Source organism: Hoplias malabaricus, chromosome 12 (genome assembly GCF_029633855.1).
Source record: "Hoplias malabaricus isolate fHopMal1 chromosome 12, fHopMal1.hap1, whole genome shotgun sequence".
Lineage (NCBI taxonomy): Eukaryota > Metazoa > Chordata > Actinopteri > Characiformes > Erythrinidae > Hoplias > Hoplias malabaricus.
In genome coordinates this window covers 22,349,435-22,372,894 of record NC_089811.1, presented here as the reverse complement: position 1 = coordinate 22,372,894, position 23,460 = coordinate 22,349,435, and the positions used below count along the sequence as shown (strand labels likewise).

At 37.2% G+C, this 23,460-nt stretch overlaps 2 protein-coding genes across 4 annotated transcripts in view; one reads left to right on the top strand and one right to left on the bottom strand.

Annotated features, from left to right (window-relative positions):
* dcaf6 (ddb1 and cul4 associated factor 6) overlaps positions 1-15,396 on the bottom strand; it is a 50,565-nt gene extending 35,169 nt beyond the window's left edge. For all 3 annotated transcript variants that reach the window (XM_066686328.1, XM_066686329.1, XM_066686330.1), the window contains exons 1-5: positions 14,957-15,396; positions 8,914-8,975; positions 3,090-3,182; positions 1,189-1,374; positions 855-968 (exon numbers count right to left, since the gene is read on the bottom strand). In XM_066686328.1, the coding sequence (XP_066542425.1) occupies positions 855-968; positions 1,189-1,374; positions 3,090-3,182; positions 8,914-8,975; positions 14,957-15,044 (543 nt within the window). In that variant the 5' untranslated portion in view covers positions 15,045-15,396. The remainder of the gene's footprint in view (positions 1-854; positions 969-1,188; positions 1,375-3,089; positions 3,183-8,913; positions 8,976-14,956) is intronic.
* A 2,071-nt stretch (positions 15,397-17,467) lies between these two features.
* mpc2b (mitochondrial pyruvate carrier 2b) lies at positions 17,468-21,941 on the top strand. The gene is made up of 5 exons (XM_066686701.1): positions 17,468-17,792; positions 19,266-19,306; positions 19,558-19,642; positions 19,829-19,940; positions 21,018-21,941. The coding sequence occupies exons 1-5, from the start codon at positions 17,693-17,695 to the stop codon at positions 21,061-21,063; spliced, it is 384 nt and encodes a 127-aa protein (XP_066542798.1). The 5' UTR covers positions 17,468-17,692; the 3' UTR covers positions 21,064-21,941.
* Positions 21,942-23,460: the final 1,519 nt, after the last annotated feature.

Here is a 23,460-nt window from a genome sequence, read left to right as displayed (position 1 = left end):
CTCAGATCAGAGCAGAGGACTCCCTTGAGGCACAAAACTCTGATATGAGACCCACCACAGGGACAATACAGAAATTTAACAATGCCTGGACATGCCGATGAAGAATAAACATAAATAAAAACAAAACCTAAATGTGTTTTCCCCACAGGCACCATTTCATTATGAAGACAATTATCATCTTAGCCTGGGGTCATTTGACCAATTTGCAGTTTAAAATGCAAATGAGTGTTATATAAGACAACTGAATTCATCTGAAGAGAGTCAAACATTTCCACCAAGGAGCAATTATTTAATAAAGAAAATATCTGGTCACTTTTAATCACAGGAGAAATTTCAGGGACCTATAGGCTTTTAGAGAATGCCTACTGTTATCTGAGAAGAGAAAAAAAAAATACATGCATGTATCCTTGCCTATATTTATTAAAATTAACAAGCTTGCTTAAATACCATAGGGCTGTATGCATCTTATTAATCACAATCACAATAATGACCGAAAACCAACCAATTGAGTATTGATTTCCAGTGGATCGGACCAATATTAATACATATTAAAATGTGTCACCCAAGCCTTAAAGAATTCCTAAATTTGCTTTTCAATAACTTTGCTTAACAGTTATTTACTTTTTTTTTTTATTTATCTGTAACAAGCATTAAATAAATCACAGCACATTTTTATAATTTCAAATGAATGTATTAATTTTGAATGGCCAGAAAATTATTGTTTTGTTTGCTTATAACTACTTTTAGAAGTCTTATAGGAGCGCTAGCATGTGCCTTATGGTTGAGGTATTTTTCCATTAACTCCTTGTTGTTTTTCTTTATAGCAGTAACTAGAAAAAAAGCAATATTCTTACATCTTTACAGTCCTCTTTAGTGCAGCTCGTCTTCATGCGCAGATCAAACCACCGAACAGTTCCATCCTCACCACAGGACAAGAAAGTGTAGGGGTCATTTGGAACAGTCATTATCTAAAGACACGGAAAGACTGATTGAGAAAACAAGCTGAGCCTTTATAGGCTGATATGAAGGTACTTTATGACAATAGCAACTGTTATGAAAATAATAATGCCAAGTCATCTAATGTCTAAACCTCTTATCTAGGCATTTTCCACTGACTTCACCCTATTTAATACCTATTTTCTGCACTTTCCGAGTAAAATCTGAACATTAAACCTAAATCTAAAATACCTCATAAGCAGTTCCATAATGGCAGGTGAACTGGCATTGCCTATTGATGTCTGGGCTTTTTTCTGTGTGGGTGTAGTAGATGATGCCGTCGCCTGAGCAGGACACAATCTGCTGATCGTTGGTGTGAGGCATGAATTTTGCGCTGAAGATGTTGGCCCGGTGACCTGAACGAATAGTTGTTTTAACCTAAGAAAAGAGATGTAAGAATGGGATGAATACTGTCCACATAAATAAACAAGACACATCACTCAAAGCACTTGTGCTTGCATCATTCTTCTTTATTGATTCTGTGTAACAGACTTTACATCTTCATAGTCCCCTTTCAAACAGTATGTGCTTTGGACATAGTTCTATGTTCTGATGCAGTGTTCATAATGTGTTCAAAATGTTGAGTTTCCACTGCACCTGAATGCTCATTTAAGCAGTTATGTAATGAATACTGACAGTATCAGCTGAAGCAGAATAACACTTACTCCATTTATGACCATGTTGCAAGAGATTTTGTATCCATTTGAAACAGCAACAGCTTTTAAAGCACTTAGCGTTGAACAAACAAGCACTTGATGGTTTTGAATTATATAAAAAAATTTCATAGAATGGAAAGTATGATATTTGGTTACTGCGGCGATAGACAAGGCACAAACCAATTTCTGATATGTAGTTGTGTGTGTGTGTATATATATATATATATATATATATATATATATATATATATATATATATATCCGAGGTGATTGCTCTAAGACGGCAAGGGAAGCTCAGCTTCCCCTAAAATGTCAAAAAAAGGTGATCAAATATATACTGTTGTGTGTACATGTCATTGAATAAATATGCACTACAACGCACTCAACTTTTGCTCAGAATCAGCTTCTTATCACTGGTAAAGACGCGGCTTTCCTCTAAATCATTCCCGCAGCCTCACAGTGCTTTAAACGGTGTAGACGCTGAGCGTCCACAGAGTTCAATAGCAAAGCAGCGAAGTGCAGCGAAACGAGACGAGTCATTGGATAAATGCTGGGCTTTGTCCCGCCCATCGGACGCTTAGCGTCTCTGGGGGTCTATGGGGCAGTGGGCTGGCCTCAGCTGGCCTGGACGCTCAGCTTCTGCATGATGATTGGATGATCTGTCTGAGGCTGAATCCCTTTTTGATTGACAGCGAAATGAGCGAATCAGCGATCCTTTGGTGTAAAGATCCGTGGGAGCATTACATTTTCATTCTGTTCTGAGTTGAACCAGACTTTCTTAAACCTCTTAGCAGCATTTTCTTTGTTAAAAACGACTAGCGACAAATTGAGCTTCTATTTCTGGTGGGTTTTTTGTAGCTGCTTGTGTTTGGAGACTGACTTCTATCACTCTTTCTGACTTCTATCGCAGTTTCTGTCCAGCGGTTGCTGCTGAGTCCCTCCACTGACAAAAAGCACTAACAGGCGGACACACTTCACATGGGCCAAGGCCGTTTAAGCAGCCTAGCTCTGCTGGCCATTGAGAGGACACTAGTCAAGTCCCTGGAAAAGACGCCTTGTTGGTCCGACAGGGTCACAGATCATTTTCTTAAAAAAGAACGGAGGGTAGAATTTATGTATAAATAAAACGACACATTTTATGATGTAGCCCAAAATTGAGCTTCCCCTGCTTGAAAGACCAGCATCCGCCACTGATTATATATATATATATATATATATATATATATATATATATATATATATATATATATATATATATATATATATATATTGTTGTTAATGTTAATAGATGCTCTATTTAAGGAACTCAACAATTAATATCAGGCAATCTAAGACGTTGTACCAATAAAAAATTTAATTATTGCTTTTCATCATGTGTGAGTTTATTATCATTTTATTCGGACTTGTGACACAGAATTTAGAACAGCCAAAAAGTACCTTTCTGTTGTAGGGATTTGTGATAACCAAATTGGTGTCATCAGATCCTGATAAGATATATTCTCCTGTGTCATTCCAGGATATGGTGTTAACCTACAGAAAAAAGAGAAACATAAAAACCTGATCAAATAATGATTTCACCCTAACATCACTTGAAATGGAAAAGCTGTTACCCCAAATATGAGTGAACTTTACTGAATAACAGACATGAACAAATGTGAAAAATGTGAAAAGTTCAGAAACCTTGTGGTACTAGGACACATGTTTTGTGAATTTAATATAATGTTCTGGAGAGAATTGCACAGACCATGCCAAACCACTATGCCAAAGCACGCAAATCTTTATTGAGTTCAATGCAAACCATGCAAATACAAGTTATTGTCAGACTGCCTTTCGAGCCGGCCTAGCAGAGGCATTTTCACTTACTGACTGACTCATAATATTAAACTGCGCATGTGCAAGTAGGAACTGTTAGTTCAGGCATATTTCACAGAGACAACTTAAGGTAGCACATAAACTGGTCCATGAACCAGAAAAATTAGTTCCCAGATGGAACCAGAGAACAGTAGGTTCTTCAACACGAACCGTGGCTGAATAATAGGAAATAAGACAGTAACACAATCCTTTTGTATGTGTTTCTGGGGCTGTGTTTGGCACGACACCTTGCGCAATTTTGCCCGAGCCTAGGCTTGGCGTTGGTTAGTTCACAACCTCAGCAGGTCGGTATGGAATTCAGCAACATTTACAGATATATTAAATCTCACTATAAGAGGAGGACTATTTGTTTTAAAATAAAATGAACAAGAAAAAACTGACGCTTTACTGACCTCACAGCCATTATGAATTGGGCCTTTCCAAAAATATTACATATTACTTGTTTTCTACTAGTTTCTTTAAGCAATGATTGCCTGGGCCTCAATAATTGGCACTAACAGATTATTCATTATATAGATTATTCATAGTCATTATTCACAGATAAGAACATTTTCTACATTGATTTCAGATGAGTCAGGGCTGATTGTTGGGGCTTTTTAGAAGTTAACCTATTTCCACCCACTTTGCAAACACTACTTAAGAAATCTGAATATGTAAATACGAAACCATATTCACTGCTCATATTCACTCTCTATTTAAAATGTTTTGGTTACGCAGATATAGTTAAGACAGACTGATAAATATTAAATCACAGAAGCATAAACACGTGCATATATGGTAAAACTTTACAATAAGGACACATTAATTAACAGTATTTAAATTTTTTGTAGAGGTTTTAGGAAATATAGGTAATTAGGTAATAAGTATTATTAAATGATGAAAAAAATGACAGAAACAAAAACAAACATTATTTTAGGTCAAAGAATGCTAGTAAAGGATAAATAATTAAATAATGATAATGTTTATTATAAACATTATAATTATTTAAAGATTAACTGTGATGTTACCAACCATTTAGTAAATAAATTCATTCATTCATTCATTCATTCATTATCTGTAACTGCTTATCCAGTTCAGGGTCGCAGTGGGTCCAGAGCCTACCTGGAATCATTGGGCACAAGGCGGGAATACACCCTGGAGGGGGCGCCAGTCCTTGACAGGGCAACACAGACACACACACACACACATTCACTCACACCTAGGACACTTTTGAGTCACCAATCCACCTACCTACGTGTGTTTTTGGACTGTGGGAGGAAACCGGAGCACCCGGAGGAAACCCACGCGAACACGGGGAGAACACACCAATTCCTCACAGACAGTCACCTGGAGCGGGAATCGAACCCACAACCTCCAGGCCCCTGGAGCTGTGTGACTGCGACGCTACCTGCTGCGCCACTGTGCTGCCCCTTAGTAAATAAATTTAAATTTTAATATGTTTTAATATAAATTTAACTTGAAAATAATTTGTCATTCAGCCCTAACCTGGACTAAATCAAGAACACAAGGAATGGCATAGTGGTAATAAAGCATACAGCACAGTCTTCAACCAAACCATTGATCAATAGTTCAATAATTCTACCTGCAGATATTGACATATTTGGTTTGACAACATTTCTAGTGCTCTATACCGCATTAAAGAACAACAAGCTTCATCACTGAATCCTACCCTATTCAATCAGAATTTTTTAGATCAGTGATTTCTTTTCTGAAAGAAATCACTAATTACATATTCACCATAGTATAATTCATTGTTTTTTTAAGATAATGTACCATGGAAATTCACATTTAATGTTGCATCTGAAGTGCTGCTCAGTCTAAGCAGGCTGCTATAAAATGTGTGGATGGATGTATGTCATGAATCGGACACTGAAAAATTATCTTCAGCTTATAGACAAGAGAAACCGTTACATGCAAAAAATGAATGCAATTCAGAATCATTTTTTTAGCCTTCACATGTTTCTGTTTAATTCTGCACATAATACCAGATAGGAGACAAATAGGAGAAATTCTCTAGTGCAGTGGTTCTGAAATGCTTTACCACCCATTAGTAAACCAAAACCTCCATGTACCACCTATGAATACTATGAATGTCTTGCTTGAATATTTGTAATTTGCATGCATTAAAAAAATTGTTCTAAAATAAGTACTAAAAATAATGAGAATACAAATTACTATGCCTAAACTGAAATTATACATTTATGAGAACATGTACAGTTTTGCGGAAATAGTGGAGCTTGGAGCAGGTGCTCTCAGCGCCTCCTAGCACTTAGTAGGAGAGGATGTGCAGCACTGTTAATCTGAAACTACGGATACTGGACACCGTAGTATTTCTCCTGCGGTGTTGCTATCAGTGTGTGAAGAGTGGGAGAAGAGGGTTGCATTGACAATTCCACACAATGGGCAGCACTTTGAACACATTTTATAAGTGGTCAGAAACTTGTAAATAACTCATGAAAGAATAAAGTTACATTAAAACCAAGCACACCATTGTTTTTCTTGTGAAATTCACAAAATGTTTGTGTCACATGACCCTCTTCCCATTGAAAAAACAAAAGTTGGATCCAAAATGGCCACCATGGTCACCACCCATCTTGAAAAGGTTCCCCCCTGCCATATACTAATGTGACACAAACAGGAAGCTAAAACCACCAACCATTCCCATTTTATTAAGGTGTATCCATATAAATGGCCCTCCCTGTATTATTTATTTATTTATTTTGCACAATAGCATCTGTACAACTTTGCAGTTGGTCACAAATCTGACTTGCATAAGAAACCATTCAGTTTAAAATGCTGTGTAGTCCTGGACTAGGCTTAAACCCTGTCTGAGAAACCATCCCTTAGTGTTTCATTTTAGGCCATAAAAAAAGAACAAAACAGAATAAGACCAAACAAACTTCAGCTCTTTTGCTGATGGTTACTTTGTGACTGGGTGTGTTCTATAGTGCCAATGTAATTCCTTTAATTACTTAATATTTGTTTTTAATATGTTTAATACGAGATACATTTAAGCACTCTTTCACGCAGCATGGTCAGCTGTGTTATGATTATAACAGAAACTTGGCTGGACTACAATGTTCCTGATGCTGCCATTGAGCTAGCAGAGTGCTCCGTGTACAGAGCAGAACAGCACCCTCCGGTAAGAACAAAGGCGGGTGTGTGTGCATGTATGTACACAATAAGTGGTGCACTGCAGCGAACGCTATTAAGACTCGCTGCTCACCAGATCTGGGGTATCTGATGGTGAGGTGTAGACAATTTTACATGTCAAGAGAGTTTTATGTTATTCTGATCACAGCTGTGTACAGTCCACCACAAGCTAATGCTAATCTAGCTCTAGAAACGTTGTAAAGAGCTATAAATAACCAACTGAATGCAAAGCCTGATGCAGCATTGATAGTAGCATGATCACGCAGACCTAAAAACAGTGCTGTTCACAAAAACATCAACTTTCCAACCAGAGGCAATAACACACTGAATCAGGTCTACACTAAGATTGCATGGGCTTACAAAGCTGCAGCCTCCTCACACCTTGGAATGTCTGATCATATCTCAATAGAACTGACCCCAGCATACAGATCTCTTATCTGCAGGTCCAAACCAGTTGTAAAAACTGTCTTCAATCTTACAAGACTGCTTCAAGAACACTGACTGGGAAGTGTTCAGAAAAGGTGCAGACATTGAGGAGTATGCATCCTCTGTCCTGTCCTATATTAATTTCTGCACAGACTCTGTCCTGCCAACCAAAAACATCAAAGGGTTTCCAAATCAGAAACCATGGCTGGACAGCACAGTGTGAAGACTTCCCAAGGCTAGAGACTCTGCCTATCGAGCAGGTGACATATTGTCCTACAGCAGTGCCAGAAAAGACCTGAAGAAGGGCATAAAGGAGGCAAAAAGATACAAATGGCGCATAGAGGAACAATTTAATAACAACAATCCTCGCAATGTGTGGAAGAGTATTAAGAACATGGCTGACTACAAATGCAACAACAGCAGATCGGCTATGACCAATCACTACCTGACACCTTGAACCAGTTCTTTGAATGTTCTGATACACAAGAAAGCAGAGAAATGGCGCAGGCCACCAAACTAGAAGAGCAGCAGCCATATCTCATTCTTTAGCACCCTCAAGTAAGCTGAGTATACTGAGAAAGATAGATATTTCCAAGATGGTGGGGCCAGACAAGGTGTCAGGTGGGACACAAAAGTCATATGCGGACCAATTAGCTGGTGTATTTCTAGCCATTTTTAATATCTCCTTGCAGCAGGCTGTAGTCCTCATCTGCCTTTAATCGTCTATTATTGTACCTGTGCCTAAAATGTCAGCAGTAACATGCCTTAACGATTACCAACCAAGGGCTGTGTGCTCGGTCCAGTCCCATCACACTGTTTATGCATGATTGCACCCCCATCCTTGGCTACAACATCTTTGTAAAATATGCAGATGACACTGTAGTGATCAGACAACAGCTTAGTTCTGAACATCACCAAAACTAAAGAGGTCATTGTGGACTACAAGACAATTAAAAGAACTGCACATGCCCCCCTACTATACATGGTAATGAAGTGGAATGTGTGAACAACATCAAGTACCTCGGACTCCACATCACAGCTGATCTCACCTGGACTCTTAACACCTCATAAAAAAGGCCTATTAAAGACTTTTCTTTCTGAGGAAACTCAAGCAGAATGGACTCCCCCACAACTACTTGTGAACTTTTATAAGAGCAGTATCGAAAGCATCCTCTGTCTCTGCATGACTGTATGATACTCCAGCTGTACAGTACAAGACAGGAAGGACCTGACCCAGGTGGTAAGAACAGCAGAGAGGATCATAGGAAGTCCACTCTCACAGATTTGGACTCAGTGTATGCTGTCCGCCTTCATAAGAAAGCCAGCAACATTACTAAGGGTCCCATCCACCCAGGACATGATTTTTGTTCCTCTACCCTCAAAACGGAGTTATCTTGCACGGTCGATGAGCAGCACAACTCAGAATTTCGTTGCACCATGTACAATGACAAATAATACTAATGTACTTCTACATTACACTGTGAGCTGCATGTGTGAATGACCACTCCAGGACATCTCCAGACCTGATTCTCCAGAGTTTCTCCGGAGTTCATGTGTGAAATGGGCATAACAGTAGCATTACTTGACTATAGATTTAGGTTACTGTACACACCTCTGTGCTTGAGTTGCCCCTGAGCAAACCATGACAGCACTAGAGGTAGTTGCTGTCTATCAGCCTCCAGATTCAAACCATTAACAGATTAACAGCTGTTTGACTCATTCACTCACTCACAACTGCACTCTTGTAGGGAAAATTCCTTAAACACAATATGATCTGTGAACCAAGGAGAATGATACTTGTAATACTTACACAGCCATCATGCACATTGAGTATGGCCTCAAGTTTCAGACGTTGCACAAATTCTCTTCTCCCTGCAAAGGAAAAACAGAGTCATCACTGAAATATTTAAGGAAAATAGTCCTGTCTGACAATCTCATAAATATTTATAAGGAACATTTACAGTTCCAAACAAATTTGCTATAATACAAAACTACCCTTAACTATTTGGATAATGTTTACTTACTGTGAGCATATGTTCATAGGACACTGTGCAGCTTGCATTTTATTATAAAGCTTAATTATGCAACCTAAGACATCTTTTTTAACCAATTTGCATACCAAACGACACACAAACATTCAGAAACACGTGTTAATTGTGCAATGCATCAAATCCTAACAGTTTTCATTTTCACTTAGACAGGATTCCAGTTTATCTCTTCTTATTACAAACTGAGAGACGTCTACAGATGGCATTCTCTGGTCTGTATTCAATGCTAATTTCCCTTTCAAATCTGCTTATTGTTTAGTAATTCAGATGCACCTGTGCACACCAAGACATTTGTTTCACTATATACAGCCATGCTGCAGTACGTAGTCCTGCAGTCTTTGTGGTAGAGAACTTTTGCTGTCAATTAGCTGCAACCAATTCCATATTTAGGTTAAATACTTAAATCTTTAAAGCAGAAGACAGATAATTTGCTACGGGTCTACAGTGCACAACATCAGCAATAGCACACATCTAAAATAAATACATAAGGGGAAACTAAAAATGCAGATGGTGGTAAGACACCCAAGATGACTGCTTTGTTATATATTTTTTAAAAGTAAATTTAATGTTAATGATTAGGTTTGGGCCATATGGCAAGAATATCAGTATACATTAATAATAAGTAAACCAATAAAAAGCAATAGCCATTTAATGGGAAATAAGTCTAGGAGACAACTAGAAAGGAATGGTTTTATTTCAAACTCTTTGATAAATAACAGTGTGCAGCACGGTGGAGCAGCAGGTAGTGTCACAGTCACACAGTTCCAGGGACCTTGAGGTTGTGGGTTCAAGTCCTGCTCCAGGTGACTGTCTGTGAGGAGTGTGGTGTTTTCTCCCCGTGGCCCGGGTGTTCCAGTTTCCTCCCACTGTCCAAAAACACACGTTGGTAGGTGGATTGACGACTAAAAAGTGTCAATAGGTGTGAATGTGTCACCCTGCGAAGGACTGGCGCCCCCTCCAGGGTGTGTTCCCGGTGTGTGACCCTGAACTGGATAAGTGATTGCAGACAGAATAAATGAATGATAAATATTAGAACATAATATTTAGTATTTACCATTATGATTAAATTAATGGATCCTTATGACAGTAATAATGTGTTAGCATAGAGAAAATATCCTTTTGTTTCCAATGGAGGTTTCTTACAGAACAACATATAGTGTAAGGAAGATGTGACATTGAAATAATAGATAACTCTTTACATTTGTCCTACATTTACATTTATTTTTAAAGGGGACACATTATTAAAAAACTAAATTGATTTTGTCACTACATTTACATGCTAATTTGGGGATCTGGAGCATCTACCAACCCAGAGACTGTGAAATAAAACAACCCACTCAGTATTTTCTGAGCTGCCTAAGGACATGATAAAACAAACTATTATGATTTCATGCACTTTGTCAAATAGGAAGACTTTACCATTGTCCTGCCTCCCTCATTTGAGTAACTCCAATCATAGTGCTGCACCTGTGTTGATGTGTGACAGTGTAAAGGTGAGGTGAAACTATGTAAGATAGATACGGCAAGAGACAAGAGAGGATCAAGCAAAATTGTGAGCTGAGAGGGAAGAGAACCAAGCAAAACCAGATAAAGTAAGAGCTTGCTGCTTGCTTGAGATGTGTCATTGTCATTTAAAGAAAAAGGGCACTGAAACCAGTAGTTCTGAACAGGGCACTTTAAACAGGATAAGCACTGTGTTGACTGATCCTTTGTGGTATTTGGAACAAAGCATAACACAAACATTTCATTTAATTCCCCAAGAAAATGTGTTCAACTGCAAAGAAAAAGTAGATAAAATTATCCACTAAATTACACATGTATTACAACAAAATAAAAATGTATATCAAGTTTGATCGCATTTTGCTATATGATGACTAAACTTTCAATCAACCTTTTCAAACTGTCATTTTAGAGTTTACAAATACCTTGTGCTCACTGCACTTCATACATGAATTATAATGTGAATCAATTTGAGCTTACTGAATTATGTCATTACTGAACAAGGAATTCCATGTTGGTGCATCTCTAATAAGGCCTTGCCAACTTTACTCAATTTAATAATTTTTGCTGAGACTTGTGCAAGGTTTAGAGTGTGTCAAACACCAATCACTGGGGCTGAACTAAATTTAGACACTGCTCTGTGGACCATTTGCCTGGTTTCATTACAAGCACTTCTGTGAGTTCCCTCTCGATTAGCAGCGACAGCCTTAACAACATGCATGCAGTCAGGCTAAATACAGCTCACACATGATATGCCACCCCACTACCTCACTAACTAGGCTAATGCTTCTACCAGATCTCAGAAGTTGTGGACAAGGCGTGGCTTAAGATTACAGCAAAAACGTAGCTGATCAGTTACACAAGAAAAAACACAACCTAATCTTATTGTTCATAAGATACAGATGTGTCATGTGTCAATATTTTTTAAACAATAATTGGCACAACAAAAAGCACTACTTTCTATAAACTTCAATCAAGCTATACATCTAAACACCTCTACTGTGCTCACACATACAAACTGAAGCTGATCAATATATTATATGCTTTCTGACAAAGCTGTCTGAAAGCTTTAACCCATATTAACTGGTCTAATTACCTGACATTTTAATACTCATTTGCAGTATGTATATAACTTGATTTATTCAGTTTATTCAGACACATATTTGGGTATTGTTTTCCTTTTTGTTGATGATCTTCTTTATGTCAGATCCCACTCAAAAAGACGGCAGTACTCTAGACCCAAAAATGTTTCATCAAGATCCTTCAACATAATAGATTCTGCAATTTGACATGTCTTTTTCTGAAGGAGCAAACTGTAACAGGACAACTAGTAATTACAGTAATATTACTGATGTTATTGCGGACTCTGACATTCCTGTTGTTTCGGCTCTGACTTACTACGTTTTCCCCGCCCCATCACATTCTAAAACCATGGATATTAATATGGATTCGGATCTCTCTGCCTGCAGTCTTCCAGCAATGCTTTCTGCTATAGTTTTTAGAAAGTGATCATAAAGCTCAAAAGTATGAAGACCAATCTTTCACTCCATAAATTCAGAAATTTCATTGTCTCTATTCTTCTCCAGAAAATGTTCTTCCACTGTGTTCTTCTTATGCTACGCAAAATCAGTCTGAGAAAACTCATACTTCATGTGGTGATTGTTTCAGAAGCAATTCAGACGTTCTCAGTAAGTGCTGAGTTGCTTCACAACAGAGGTGATGTTGCTCCACACTTCCACTTTACAGTAACTTACTATTGTGTACGGCAGCTCCAGTAAAACGGAAATTCAACAGATATAGAAACTGCATGGCTGTATGCTTGATTATATGCACATGAAATTAAAAGTACAAGCCACTTGAAGAAATACAGATATCATGCAAAACATACAGGGAAACTGCTCATTACCTAAATGTGTTTGCTAGGAAGCTTACTTCTCATTTCTAATATAGATAAATGGATTCACCCATTCTCTCACTTCCCATTCAAATTATTTTCAGCTAAACTAAATGTCATTAGTTTATATTATTCTTTAGCATTGTAATTACCTTCATAATAAAAAACACTGCTAGCAGTCCCTCGTGTATGTTTTACTCTCCAATCCTGCCTAATTTTAAGTTAACTTTTCATCAGCATATATCACAACTGAAGTCAATCACTACAATTAACAATTTCACACTATTTCAGTCGGGGTCTTGTCTACAATAGCACTGCAACAAAATGTGCAATACAGGGAAACCTGTATACCATGATACTTTGATACAACTGGCCATGAAATTCTGCTTGACCATGACACTGATTTGGGTGGGTAGAAGTCATGATGATATATCAGGGTCGGCAGAAGCCAAAACAATGTTATTAGGGCAGGTGAAGAGCTATGATTAGGGTAGGCAGTCGACTAGGCATCTTACTGGGTATGTGGAAGATGCTCTGAAGTTAATAGTGTAGGCCGGAAATTAAGAGATATATGTTGTGATATAAGTTCTAGCCATGTAAAAAAATATATACTCCTATAACACTAATTCATTTCAGTCTGTGTTTAATATGTACTATACATCCTAAAGATTGTATTTTATGATGAGTTCATTAAATTGTTTACAATATTATTGTCTCTCCAAAGAGAAATCATTATCTATTTTTTTCCAGTACAAGTATACATTGGTAACGCGTCAAGTGCTAAGTGTTTAAAAACAAATATAAAAATAAAGTTAAATTAAAATTATTAGGAATCATTGCTTCTGAATCAGTTGCATTTTCTTATTAATTGTTGTTAATGTTGTTTTTAATATAAAAATGTAAAGTGGAAATCAACGTGGCTTGTTCATTTGTTAAATTATTCCAATGTCCGGCTAATTTTCAAAAGTTTTAGAGCATTTTTGTAGTTGTACAATAAAAGTAGTGATGCCCAAATCAAGCAGATTTTAGCCAGAAATATTGTTCCTTTGTTAGGAACACTGCATGTCCTAAAGCTCAGTGCATTTGTTGCCATGTATCCCTTTCCTCTTTTCTGTTTTTCTCAACTAATTTGAGAAAAGTTTCATGTTCTATCTTCATCTAATGAGAAAGTTTCTCATAATTATAACGTGGTATCTCATATTTATGACATAAGTAACTTTTAATTATTACGTACTCCCTCATGAGTTAATCTCAAAGTTATAACCAAACATCTCAAATATCGCTACTACTTCAACATCTCAGGAATGTGAGATACTACGTCAACATTATTAGAAGCTGTTTCATTTATAACATACTGTGTTTAACATACTTTATATCCTCGTTTCAGTAATATAATAAAACCTGTATTTCTGTATTGTGGGTCTGAAACAGTGATAAAGACCCAGGCGCATATCCCCTGAAGAAGACCCGCTCATTGTTGCTGTTTGAGTGACCTGGTCGTGAACTGACAGAAGCTAAAAACGGAGACAGAAAGCAGCCAAAACATTTTAAAACCAGCAGCAGGTCTTATATATCCGCCCTCAGAGGGTGTCTGTTCTTCGCTTGGTTTGTTAGCAGTGTTTCTGACTCATAATATATCTCACTTTTCCTTTAAACGCCCCCCAAACGGACAGAATGTAAACAGAGTGGTCTGTTGTGTTTTTGAAGCTGTGTGGATTAACGTTACTCTCGTCGAGGAGCTACAGAGCTAGCGTTTAGCCTGGAGTAACAGTTAACATTAGCCAGCTAGCCGTGTCCCCCTCAGCGTTTTGGTCTCCTTTGAGATAACAAATCCTAGCTTTGCTGATATTTAACAAAACTAACCTCTCTGTATCTACACCTCGGAATACGTGGGTGCATATTGTGTTTTCCTTAAGATGACACACAACACAGGACCAAAACAGCTAGCTAGCCACAACGCTACATTTCAAAGCTCCCCTGCTGGAGAAAAGACCATTAAAGACTTTTAGATTAAAAGCTTGTGTTTTTTGCTCGCTTACTTATGAGAAGTGAATTAATGGTCACTACACTAGACATGTAGTTCACAACAGAACACCTTAAGATAAACAACAGTTTACAGTCAGTTGCAAGTCACCTGTTAAACCTTTAGGTTATTTAACACAGTTTTACTAAATCGGAAAGAAAAAAAAAACAATCTTATGACTTACATTAATGAACCAGCCGACACAAGTAAAGGTTAAAAGTGCTCTGTATTTGCCAAGCTGTCTTGAATCCAACTCACTTCAGTATTTTGCTGACAGCTTTCCAAGTGCCCCATTTAAGTGCCAAATGAAATTTAAATGACTTTAATCAACAAATACAACATGCACACAAACAAACACATTCACAGACGTGGAGAGGTCAAGTCATACCTAAGTAGTTCGTCCTGACAAGGTTGGGGTCATTGTAGCCGATGGAGCGCTTCCTTACATCCCACACCAAGTTACCAGAGTAGGACATTATCTACCGGTCAGCTCTCAGAGCTCTTCTTCTGAGGACAGCAGCATTGAGAGACAGGGATAGACCGATAGAAAAAGAGAGAAGAAGGAAAGGAAGATAGAAACCACTTGAACGCAGGCTGGCACTAGAGTCTAATGTTGATGTCCCGTTAAGACGCCTCTGTGCTCCTCCGGACAAAACCACTACAGAAAAACCATCACAGCCCCACGCCAGCGACCCCCAGACTCCAGGACCACCGCAAGAGCGAAGAAAAGCTAGATATGCTGTCACAGCTATACGGCTGCTGCTGCTGCTGCTGTTGTTGTTGTTGTTGTGACTGCTGTTCTGCTCTTGTCTCCTGCTTGGTGAAACAGGAGCTGTGCTGTGTGATTCTCAGCTGAGAGCTGAAGACCATCAGCAGTGCGCAGAGACACACGCAACTCGCTCCGTGACACTTTTAAAGAGACAGTTACAATGAATAGAGATTCCTCTATGAGCTACTACAAATCCTTATTACATTGCTGCCAGATGTTGGCTTGCTCTACCTGCATTACTGAAATAGCAAGAAATCAGTGACTTTATTGAAATTATATATGCCTACCCAGCAAACACATAAAAGAAATGAAAATGTCAAGAAATTAGACAACGTTGTGACCACATTATATAGATATCAGATATTAAGTTAACTAATATTGCAAATACATTCGAACTACTCAATAGTACCCCCTGTGGAACCTTAAAAAAACACGACTGTGTGTGAGTGAGAGCTGCACTGAGTGAGTTCCAGTAAGAAAAAATAGTTATTAACTTGGCCTTTGGCAAATATTATACTTTTATTAACCACCCACTTTTTTTTTTTTAACCAGACAGATTTTTCAAACTGCTACTGCACAGCTAAATAGGTCATGATAATGAAACATGAAGTAAATTTATTTGTATAAGAATATTACCTTTTAAATACTTGGCGTCAGAGTTGTGTTTAGTTCATTTCACTTCAGAAAACAAAAAAAACATATTTATAACTTACTAAATTAATAAAGATACAAAACTGCAGTAGAAACAATTTGAAACATGAATCAAAATGGCACGTAGATATTTGTGAAACATACTTGCACTTAAACACACTTCAAAGATATCAGTGCACAAATAAGACAGAATTGAACATAGAAAAAAACAACTGCAGTGTGCAGTGAACATGCAAAACATCCAAGTAGTCACAGCTTGGCTTTTATTCAAGAGATCAGGGATTTCAGTCCAGATTATAAACATCTGTCTGCTGCCTAGAGATATTTTTGCTTTGGGGACATTTTTGAGCAAGTGTCTTCAGAAAAGGAAGCTTAGACGAAGCTTTTTATAATGTCACTTGGTGAAATGGAGTAATTTCTAAAAATCTCCAAATGTAACTGGGAAATTGTTAGTGAGATTGAAAACCGCAATATGTGTATGATATAAGTTATATACAAAAACCTAATATTTCTATATTTAATAATAGCTCTTAGAATATGTAAAATATTTATACTTTGGCGACCTCATGTGGTCAATATGAATTACTACAAAATGATTACAAATACTTTACTACTGTTACCATTACATGTGCTGTTCAGCACATACTTTTAAGGTGAAAAGTAAAATATTTGTTTTAATCTACTACTCGCCGTTTTGCATATACAAGTACCATGTTGTCTCACTTTATTAAAACACAGTAATTTCTGGACAAGATAAAAATACTGGGTAGCATTATTATTGTTGTTGTTGTTGTTGTTGTTGTATTCTAATTATCATAATTAACTCCTGCATAACACCGATTCCGCCCTCTTCATTTATTCGAGGAGCTCGTGAGCATGTCCCGCCCACTACAGAACATGGACCAATTACTGACATCGGACAAAACCAATCAAATTCTTCGGAGGGTGGGCTGTGTCGTGACGACAGTAACTTTGTGAGGCTTTCACTAGTGTGGAGAAACTTGATTTTGTTCAATAAACCGACTCTCACAGTGACCAATTGGATTCATGTGATCAAACGACCCACTAAATGATTCACTGATTCACAAGTGTATTGCAATATTGTAATTTCCAAAAAAGATTCAGTGATTGGGGTATAAACGCTACACAAAATAATTGAAAAATACATAATAATCTAACAGTAGTAACTGCAATAGTATTAATATACTACCTTGTATTTCTTTCTAACAACTGCAGGAAAGAAAAACATTTCTAAATTCACTAAAATCAAACATTGAAAAATTGTAGATTAATAAAAAACAATCAGTGTCTGCAGAGATGAAAATATAATGGCCTCCGTCTGAGAAGTAATGAGCAGTGAAACGTGGCTGGGTGGGGAAAGTAATCACTGATCTGCGAATCAGTTCGACAGAATTTTCGACCGGTTTGAGTGAACCGATTCGTTTAGGAATCGAGTGACTCTTCTATGCCCCTATGGTTCCTCCTCCTCTCGGCCTTACCGGCCCACTGACGAGGGCTTTCAACAACACTGCTAGGAAGGTCGAACGTAGGACGGACGGAGGGTGCTCATTTTGGTCATTTTAGGAGAACTTTGTTTTTATAGGCAGGTACACGCCTTGGAGAGTCACCTCAGGGCGGTTTGTCTTTGCTGTGCCGTCCGCTCATTGTGTTCGTCGGTGTTTCTTTAGTGTTACGTTAGCTGTCATGGCTTTAGTGGGACTACGAGCCTCCTATCACCGGGTCCTCGACAGGATCGAGCATCTGCTACCGGCCAAACTCAGACCTATCTACAACCATCCAGCAGGTAATGTACACAGAGTTAAAGCCGTCAGAGAGCGGATCATGTTTAAGAGCTATAGTTGCTACTGTTTTCTGTTCAGTGTTCAGTGTTCACAGTAGGAGGGCAGGGTTTTCTAACTTAATCACGGAAATGGCTTAAATATGTGTAAAGTTCACTTATTTGTGCAAACGCCAAATTAAGTGTAAGTGTCCTGTTATTTTCTGGGATATTTTTTTCACGTAGACTGCAATGTTATTTCCTAAACACAGAATGTCAAGAAACCGGCTCCTTGTTGTAGGTGACATTTCAGGAAGTCTTTCACTGTGTTTTGTTCAGTGCACTTTCCATCAACCATGAGTGTGTACATGGGGACTGTAAACATGCCCAATTTAATCAACAGAAAGAAGGAAAAAATATAGTAGAACTAGCTAGATTAGTATAGTTATGTGTATTCTTAGGTAGCTAAAATTCTTAGATATAAGACTGTCGAAATGCAGACAGAGGCTACTGAGGACAAATTCAAGTCTCAGGTAACTGATTTGCCCATTAATCAATAGACATTATCTTGATTGAATTACACCTCTACTTCTAAGGCACATTATTGTTAGACTTATCAACTCACTTGTAACACACTCACTCATGATTAGCAGGTGCAGTATACTCCACAATTCTCCCTAAGCCCTGATGGTCCTCCTCAAATTCTACACTTTGGTGACGTCATAAACATATAGACCCATAGGGCAATAGATGTCAAGAGTTTTGTAGTTGTGTTTGCAATGAACTGGTTTGGTAATGTACAGTGGCTTATTTCAGATTACAGGTATAATGCATCAGTCTCATTTTACAGTTAACTCAAATTCATATTCACATTGTAATACCAAATCTTGTGGCCATGTGTGTCAGATAGTCGTAAACAATATTGTCCATTCTCGCCAGTGTCTCAAGAAATTTAGTGCAATAGACCTTGCTGAGCCTGAATCCTTGTAGTTCTCATAAAAAGCTACAGTCAGGGGGGACCAAAATGGGGGCTATTTATAGTCTGTACATTTTAAGTCATATTTTAGGGTCAGAACTGAACACTCTTGCACTTATAAAAGCTATTATATTTTTTCAGACGTGTAGGAAGAACTGTTTCAGAGTTGAAAAAGAAGGGATCACTTATGTGAGTGCTATTACTTTAAGTCAAAAGAAACTCAATACCGCGTCCTGGTCCAGTTCATTGTTGTGTAAAAAGAAAAGAGTCTGCCTTGTTTAACTACAGTGTGATGGTCAGTCATTCATTTAAAGTACATTTAATGATTTAGCACTGGTGTCTCTGACTTAGATACAGCCTAAGCTTAGACTACAAAGCACTACAGTTCAGTCAAAGATGGCATTTAATCCATGTCCAGGAAATAGGTCCTTGATTTCCTTTTTGTCTGTAATTTGGGATTATGGCATTTATATGTTATGTTCCACAAGGTTTAGAGATCTTCATTTTTTTTTCTTTCTCTTTAGGTCCTAAGACGGTTTTCTTTTGGGCACCAATGTTCAAATGGGTATGGATTACATTTACATACTTGACTGCATTGTTTATATGTTCATATGCTTTTCCTTGTCACAAAAAGTCTTTATATTGCTCACAAGAAAAAAGAAAAATACTACAAGTAGCTTTTTAAAACAAAAATTACAGCTGTGGAAAGTAGTTAAATAGTGGTACACTTGCTTATTGTTAATATGATTGCTGGGGATGGGGGAGATAAAAATACATCATATATATATTTATTTGAATTCTACTGTTTCCTCTCAGGGTCTTGTGATTGCTGGCTTAGCAGACCTGACTAGACCAGCAGATAAACTAAGCATGTCCCAGTCTGCAGTGTTGACAGCCACAGGTACAGTTTTCATAAAAAGCAAGATGCAGATATTTTGGGATTTATGTTTTTTTGTAATATATATATATATATATATATATATATATATTGCATTTTTCATCAGAATACTGCAAATCAGCTAAGAAATATGAATGATTTACAAACATATTTAAAAAGGCATATAATTTGGGTTTCCTCTGTTTCTAGGTCTTATTTGGTCTAGGTATTCCCTGGTCATCATACCTAAAAACTGGAACCTCTTTGCCGTCAACTTCTTTGTTGGAAGTGCGGGTGGATCTCAGCTCTACCGAATATGGAAGTGAGTTCTCATCATTGGAAAACTACCCCCCCCCCCCCAAGTTAGAATAAGTATGTAATGTAATTGAAGGGCTCATGACAGACCAGCCCTGACCTGCCCTAAATTAATAATACATGGAAAATTTTGAAAGGCTGAGTGAACCAATATAGACCTTGTAATGTTCCACACAAAGATGTTTGCAGGAAGAATTGTGAAAATGAACGGCAAGAGTTCAAATGGGTAAACACATTACTGTTCTTAGGTTTCTTGAAATATGTTTTAAGAAAGGAAAAGGCTTTCATTTTTTGTTGTTAAACAGTAACAGTGCATTATAATGTGCTGTTGTATTTTGTTAATACAGATAATAAATTCTACAGCACAGCTTTCTTTTTTATTTGCATTCTCCATAATATTCAGATTTTTTTCCAAAATTTTCTAATTTTGGATTTGGGGCTGTACAAAATATTTGCCTAGTGTCACTACTGTCAGTGTTACTCCACTTACCTTTAACCCAGAAACCTGTATTTAGCATCTGTTTGTGTTTGTTAGTAAATGTGATCAAGAACATGAAGTGCTAGAGTGGTAAATATTTACTGAAAGCTGCATAAGCAATCAGGCAACATATTATTTCTGTTACATCAGTAGGTTTATTATTGAGCTTTATACATCAGTCTGTAACCATTTATTGGGCAGAGAAGTTGCAAAATAAGGACAATTTAGGCAAGTCGTTCATTAACCATGAAACCCTGATGAAACCTCTTTATCACATGTTTAGCACGTTTACCATTTATCTGCGAGAGCAAAGTTGAAAATAGTACTGCCATTTCACAGGTTTTATCTTAAACAAGCTGTGGGAACAATCTGATGAAATTTAGGATAAGCTTAAGAATCAGAGACAAATTTAATCAACACTGTTTTGAACCATTTCATTCTTAAAGGTCAGGAAGCGAGTATGTTGCTCTGACTCTTTGTGTAGCAGTTAGACACCATCTTTGTTGTTATAAAGGAAGGTGTTGAAGTGCATGTTGATTTTTCAGCACCCTTTTACAAATATATTTAAAAATGATTACAACCAAATTTCTCTATTTATTCCACCAGGCACAAGCAAGAACTGAAATCAAAGGAGAAGGATGTAGAAGCTTGATACCCCTAACACATCACTACCATCCCATGGACCGAAAGGGAGTCCCCAATGGGCCTAATGCCTGGAACAGTACCCACACCAACCCCACCTTTTTTAGTGAACTTCATGTCACTTTTTTAGAATTGATTCCACCCCATTGTTTCATGCCATAATCCTAATCCATTAGCCAATGCTCTCATGAAAACGGCTGTCATTTGCGCACAATATTTTACAAATAAGGTTCATATGATTGTGTTCTTTTCTGTAAAATACCCTGTAAAAATGTTTGTGGGAAAGAGCTGTTTTCCTGGTACTGACTTGCCATCATACTCACTAGTGTCCTCATCTGAAAAATACTGTTCTAGGAAGGTATCCTAATAAATTGTATTTCGTAGGAAGAATTTATTGAGTAGTTGATGTTTATTTTTACATTTTGTTTTTCAGTATGTTTTTACAAATATTTCTCAGTAATATCACTGGGCATCTTTGTGATGCATTCATTTGTTATCATTTGCTAACATCTGTTTTTGACATCCACACTGAATTTAGTTGTCCAATTTCAATCATTTAAATTTGACAATAAAATGACTAACCGAGTAAACGTGGTCAGAAGCGTTTTGCCACTAAACAATAATGAATATTCAGCCATCACGTGAACTTAACAGATTCTAATTTATGATAGCTTTGAATGTGTGTTCCTCTGTGTTATTAGTGGCAGACCCAACATGACTAGACTGTTTTGATCATAAATGGTTCTCAATTAGTTTCAGGTATCAATTGTAATTACATATACAGTATAAAAGCGTGAAAAGTATGAAGATTCACCAAAAAGGGGCGTTTGTAGGAGTGGTACATTTCCATGTAATAATTTGTAACCAACATCTACTTAAGCAAAAGGAGATGAAAGTGGTCAGTCAAATCTTTCTGAAAGGAGTATAGCAGAGTTTGTGAAACCCTGCTCAAACTAACATGATTCCACTCATTAAATAACAATCATGTTAACATACCCAACTGTGTAATGCCAGCTGTCATTTCAAAAGTTAACAATGATAGAAAGTTTTATTTTTAAGAAATATCCAGTGCAGAGTGTTAGCTAGAGATGTGCAGTGTCATCCCTTAGCACTGGATGGTGGGGTAGAGGGACTGTGCTCGCTGCTGTGAAGATAATATCTTTCAGTACCTTTGGGATGAGGTGAAATGGCACTTGTGATCCAGAACAAATCCTGCAAACTGTATCCCTTCTCTTTCATTATGTTATTGCTCTGTATATAGTCAAATAAATGTAGCAGTGTTTCAGCATCGATCATAAAGATTTACCAAAAAAAAAAGTAGAGGCCACAACAGATAAGTGAAGTGTCCATAAACATTTGGACAGATATGGAAAATGAATGTTTGAAATTTAAATGTAAACAAAACATGATTCATTTCATTTTATAACTGATATAATAGCCAAAAATATGAAGAAAATTATTTTATAAAATAGACCTGTGGACAGGGGCTATATTCTGCCTTGCATCCAATGATTGTGGGTAGACTCTTGATCCACTGTGATGTTGTTTAGGAAGATGCAGTTACACAAGATAAATGAGTGTTTAAAAATAGTTATTTTAGCAGTGGAATCAGTATAGGTGCATACTGTGACTGAGAGATCCTATTTGACCAAAGTTCTCTGGGACAGAGATGCTTGGCCAGAGAAGATCACCTTCACTAATGTCCTAGTAAACTGGTCAGGATTCAAGAGGTGATGTCTAGTGGCTAGGAAGTGGAACTGCAATTATGCAGACACCATACACTGGTGAAATTGCCTAGTGCACCTTTAAGGAGCATGGTAGGGTGGGGAGATCATGATGTACAACACCCCCAAAAAATGATTTTATGTTCTTTTCAAATCAATTCAGTTTTTTTAAACACAGTAATAGCAAAATAATGTTAAATAAAAAATTATGACCTACAGAGAAGCTTGAGGAAATCTCCGGAAGCTGAGGTATTTTATGGCGATTATTTAACCTCGTAATGCTTGCATGTATCCCTATGCCAGAAATACAGAAATATATATTTTTAAATATATATAAATTTAACACAAGATTTATTCATTTATTATATATATATATATTCAATTTTCAGGAAATCTTATTTTAATAATTAATAAATTATGTAAATTGTGATTCTAAGTGGATTAGATGGGGGGAGGTATTATTAAAAAAAGGTTTGGTTTGTTTTTGTTCATCTTAAACTGAACATTGAGTGGGAACTGTTGCCAAATGTTTATGGCTTATCCAACATTTTTTCCAAAAGGATTTTCATTCATTTCTATTGGTACAGCTGAAGCTATACGAGCATGGCTGAATATCTGTGTCCACAATGAGAATATCTTAAACTATCTTAAGTCTCTAATTATAAGGTGTGTATTTGCATTCC

Coding starts and splice junctions, on each gene's coding strand:
- mpc2b (XM_066686701.1), top strand. CDS start 17,693: ATGGCTTTAGTGGGACTACGAGCCTCCTATCACCGGGTCCTCGACAGG. Junction 17,793..19,265: donor TATCTACAACCATCCAGCAG/GTAATGTACACA, acceptor CTTTCTCTTTAG/GTCCTAAGACGGTTTTCTTT. Junction 19,643..19,828: donor TGCAGTGTTGACAGCCACAG/GTACAGTTTTCA, acceptor CTCTGTTTCTAG/GTCTTATTTGGTCTAGGTAT.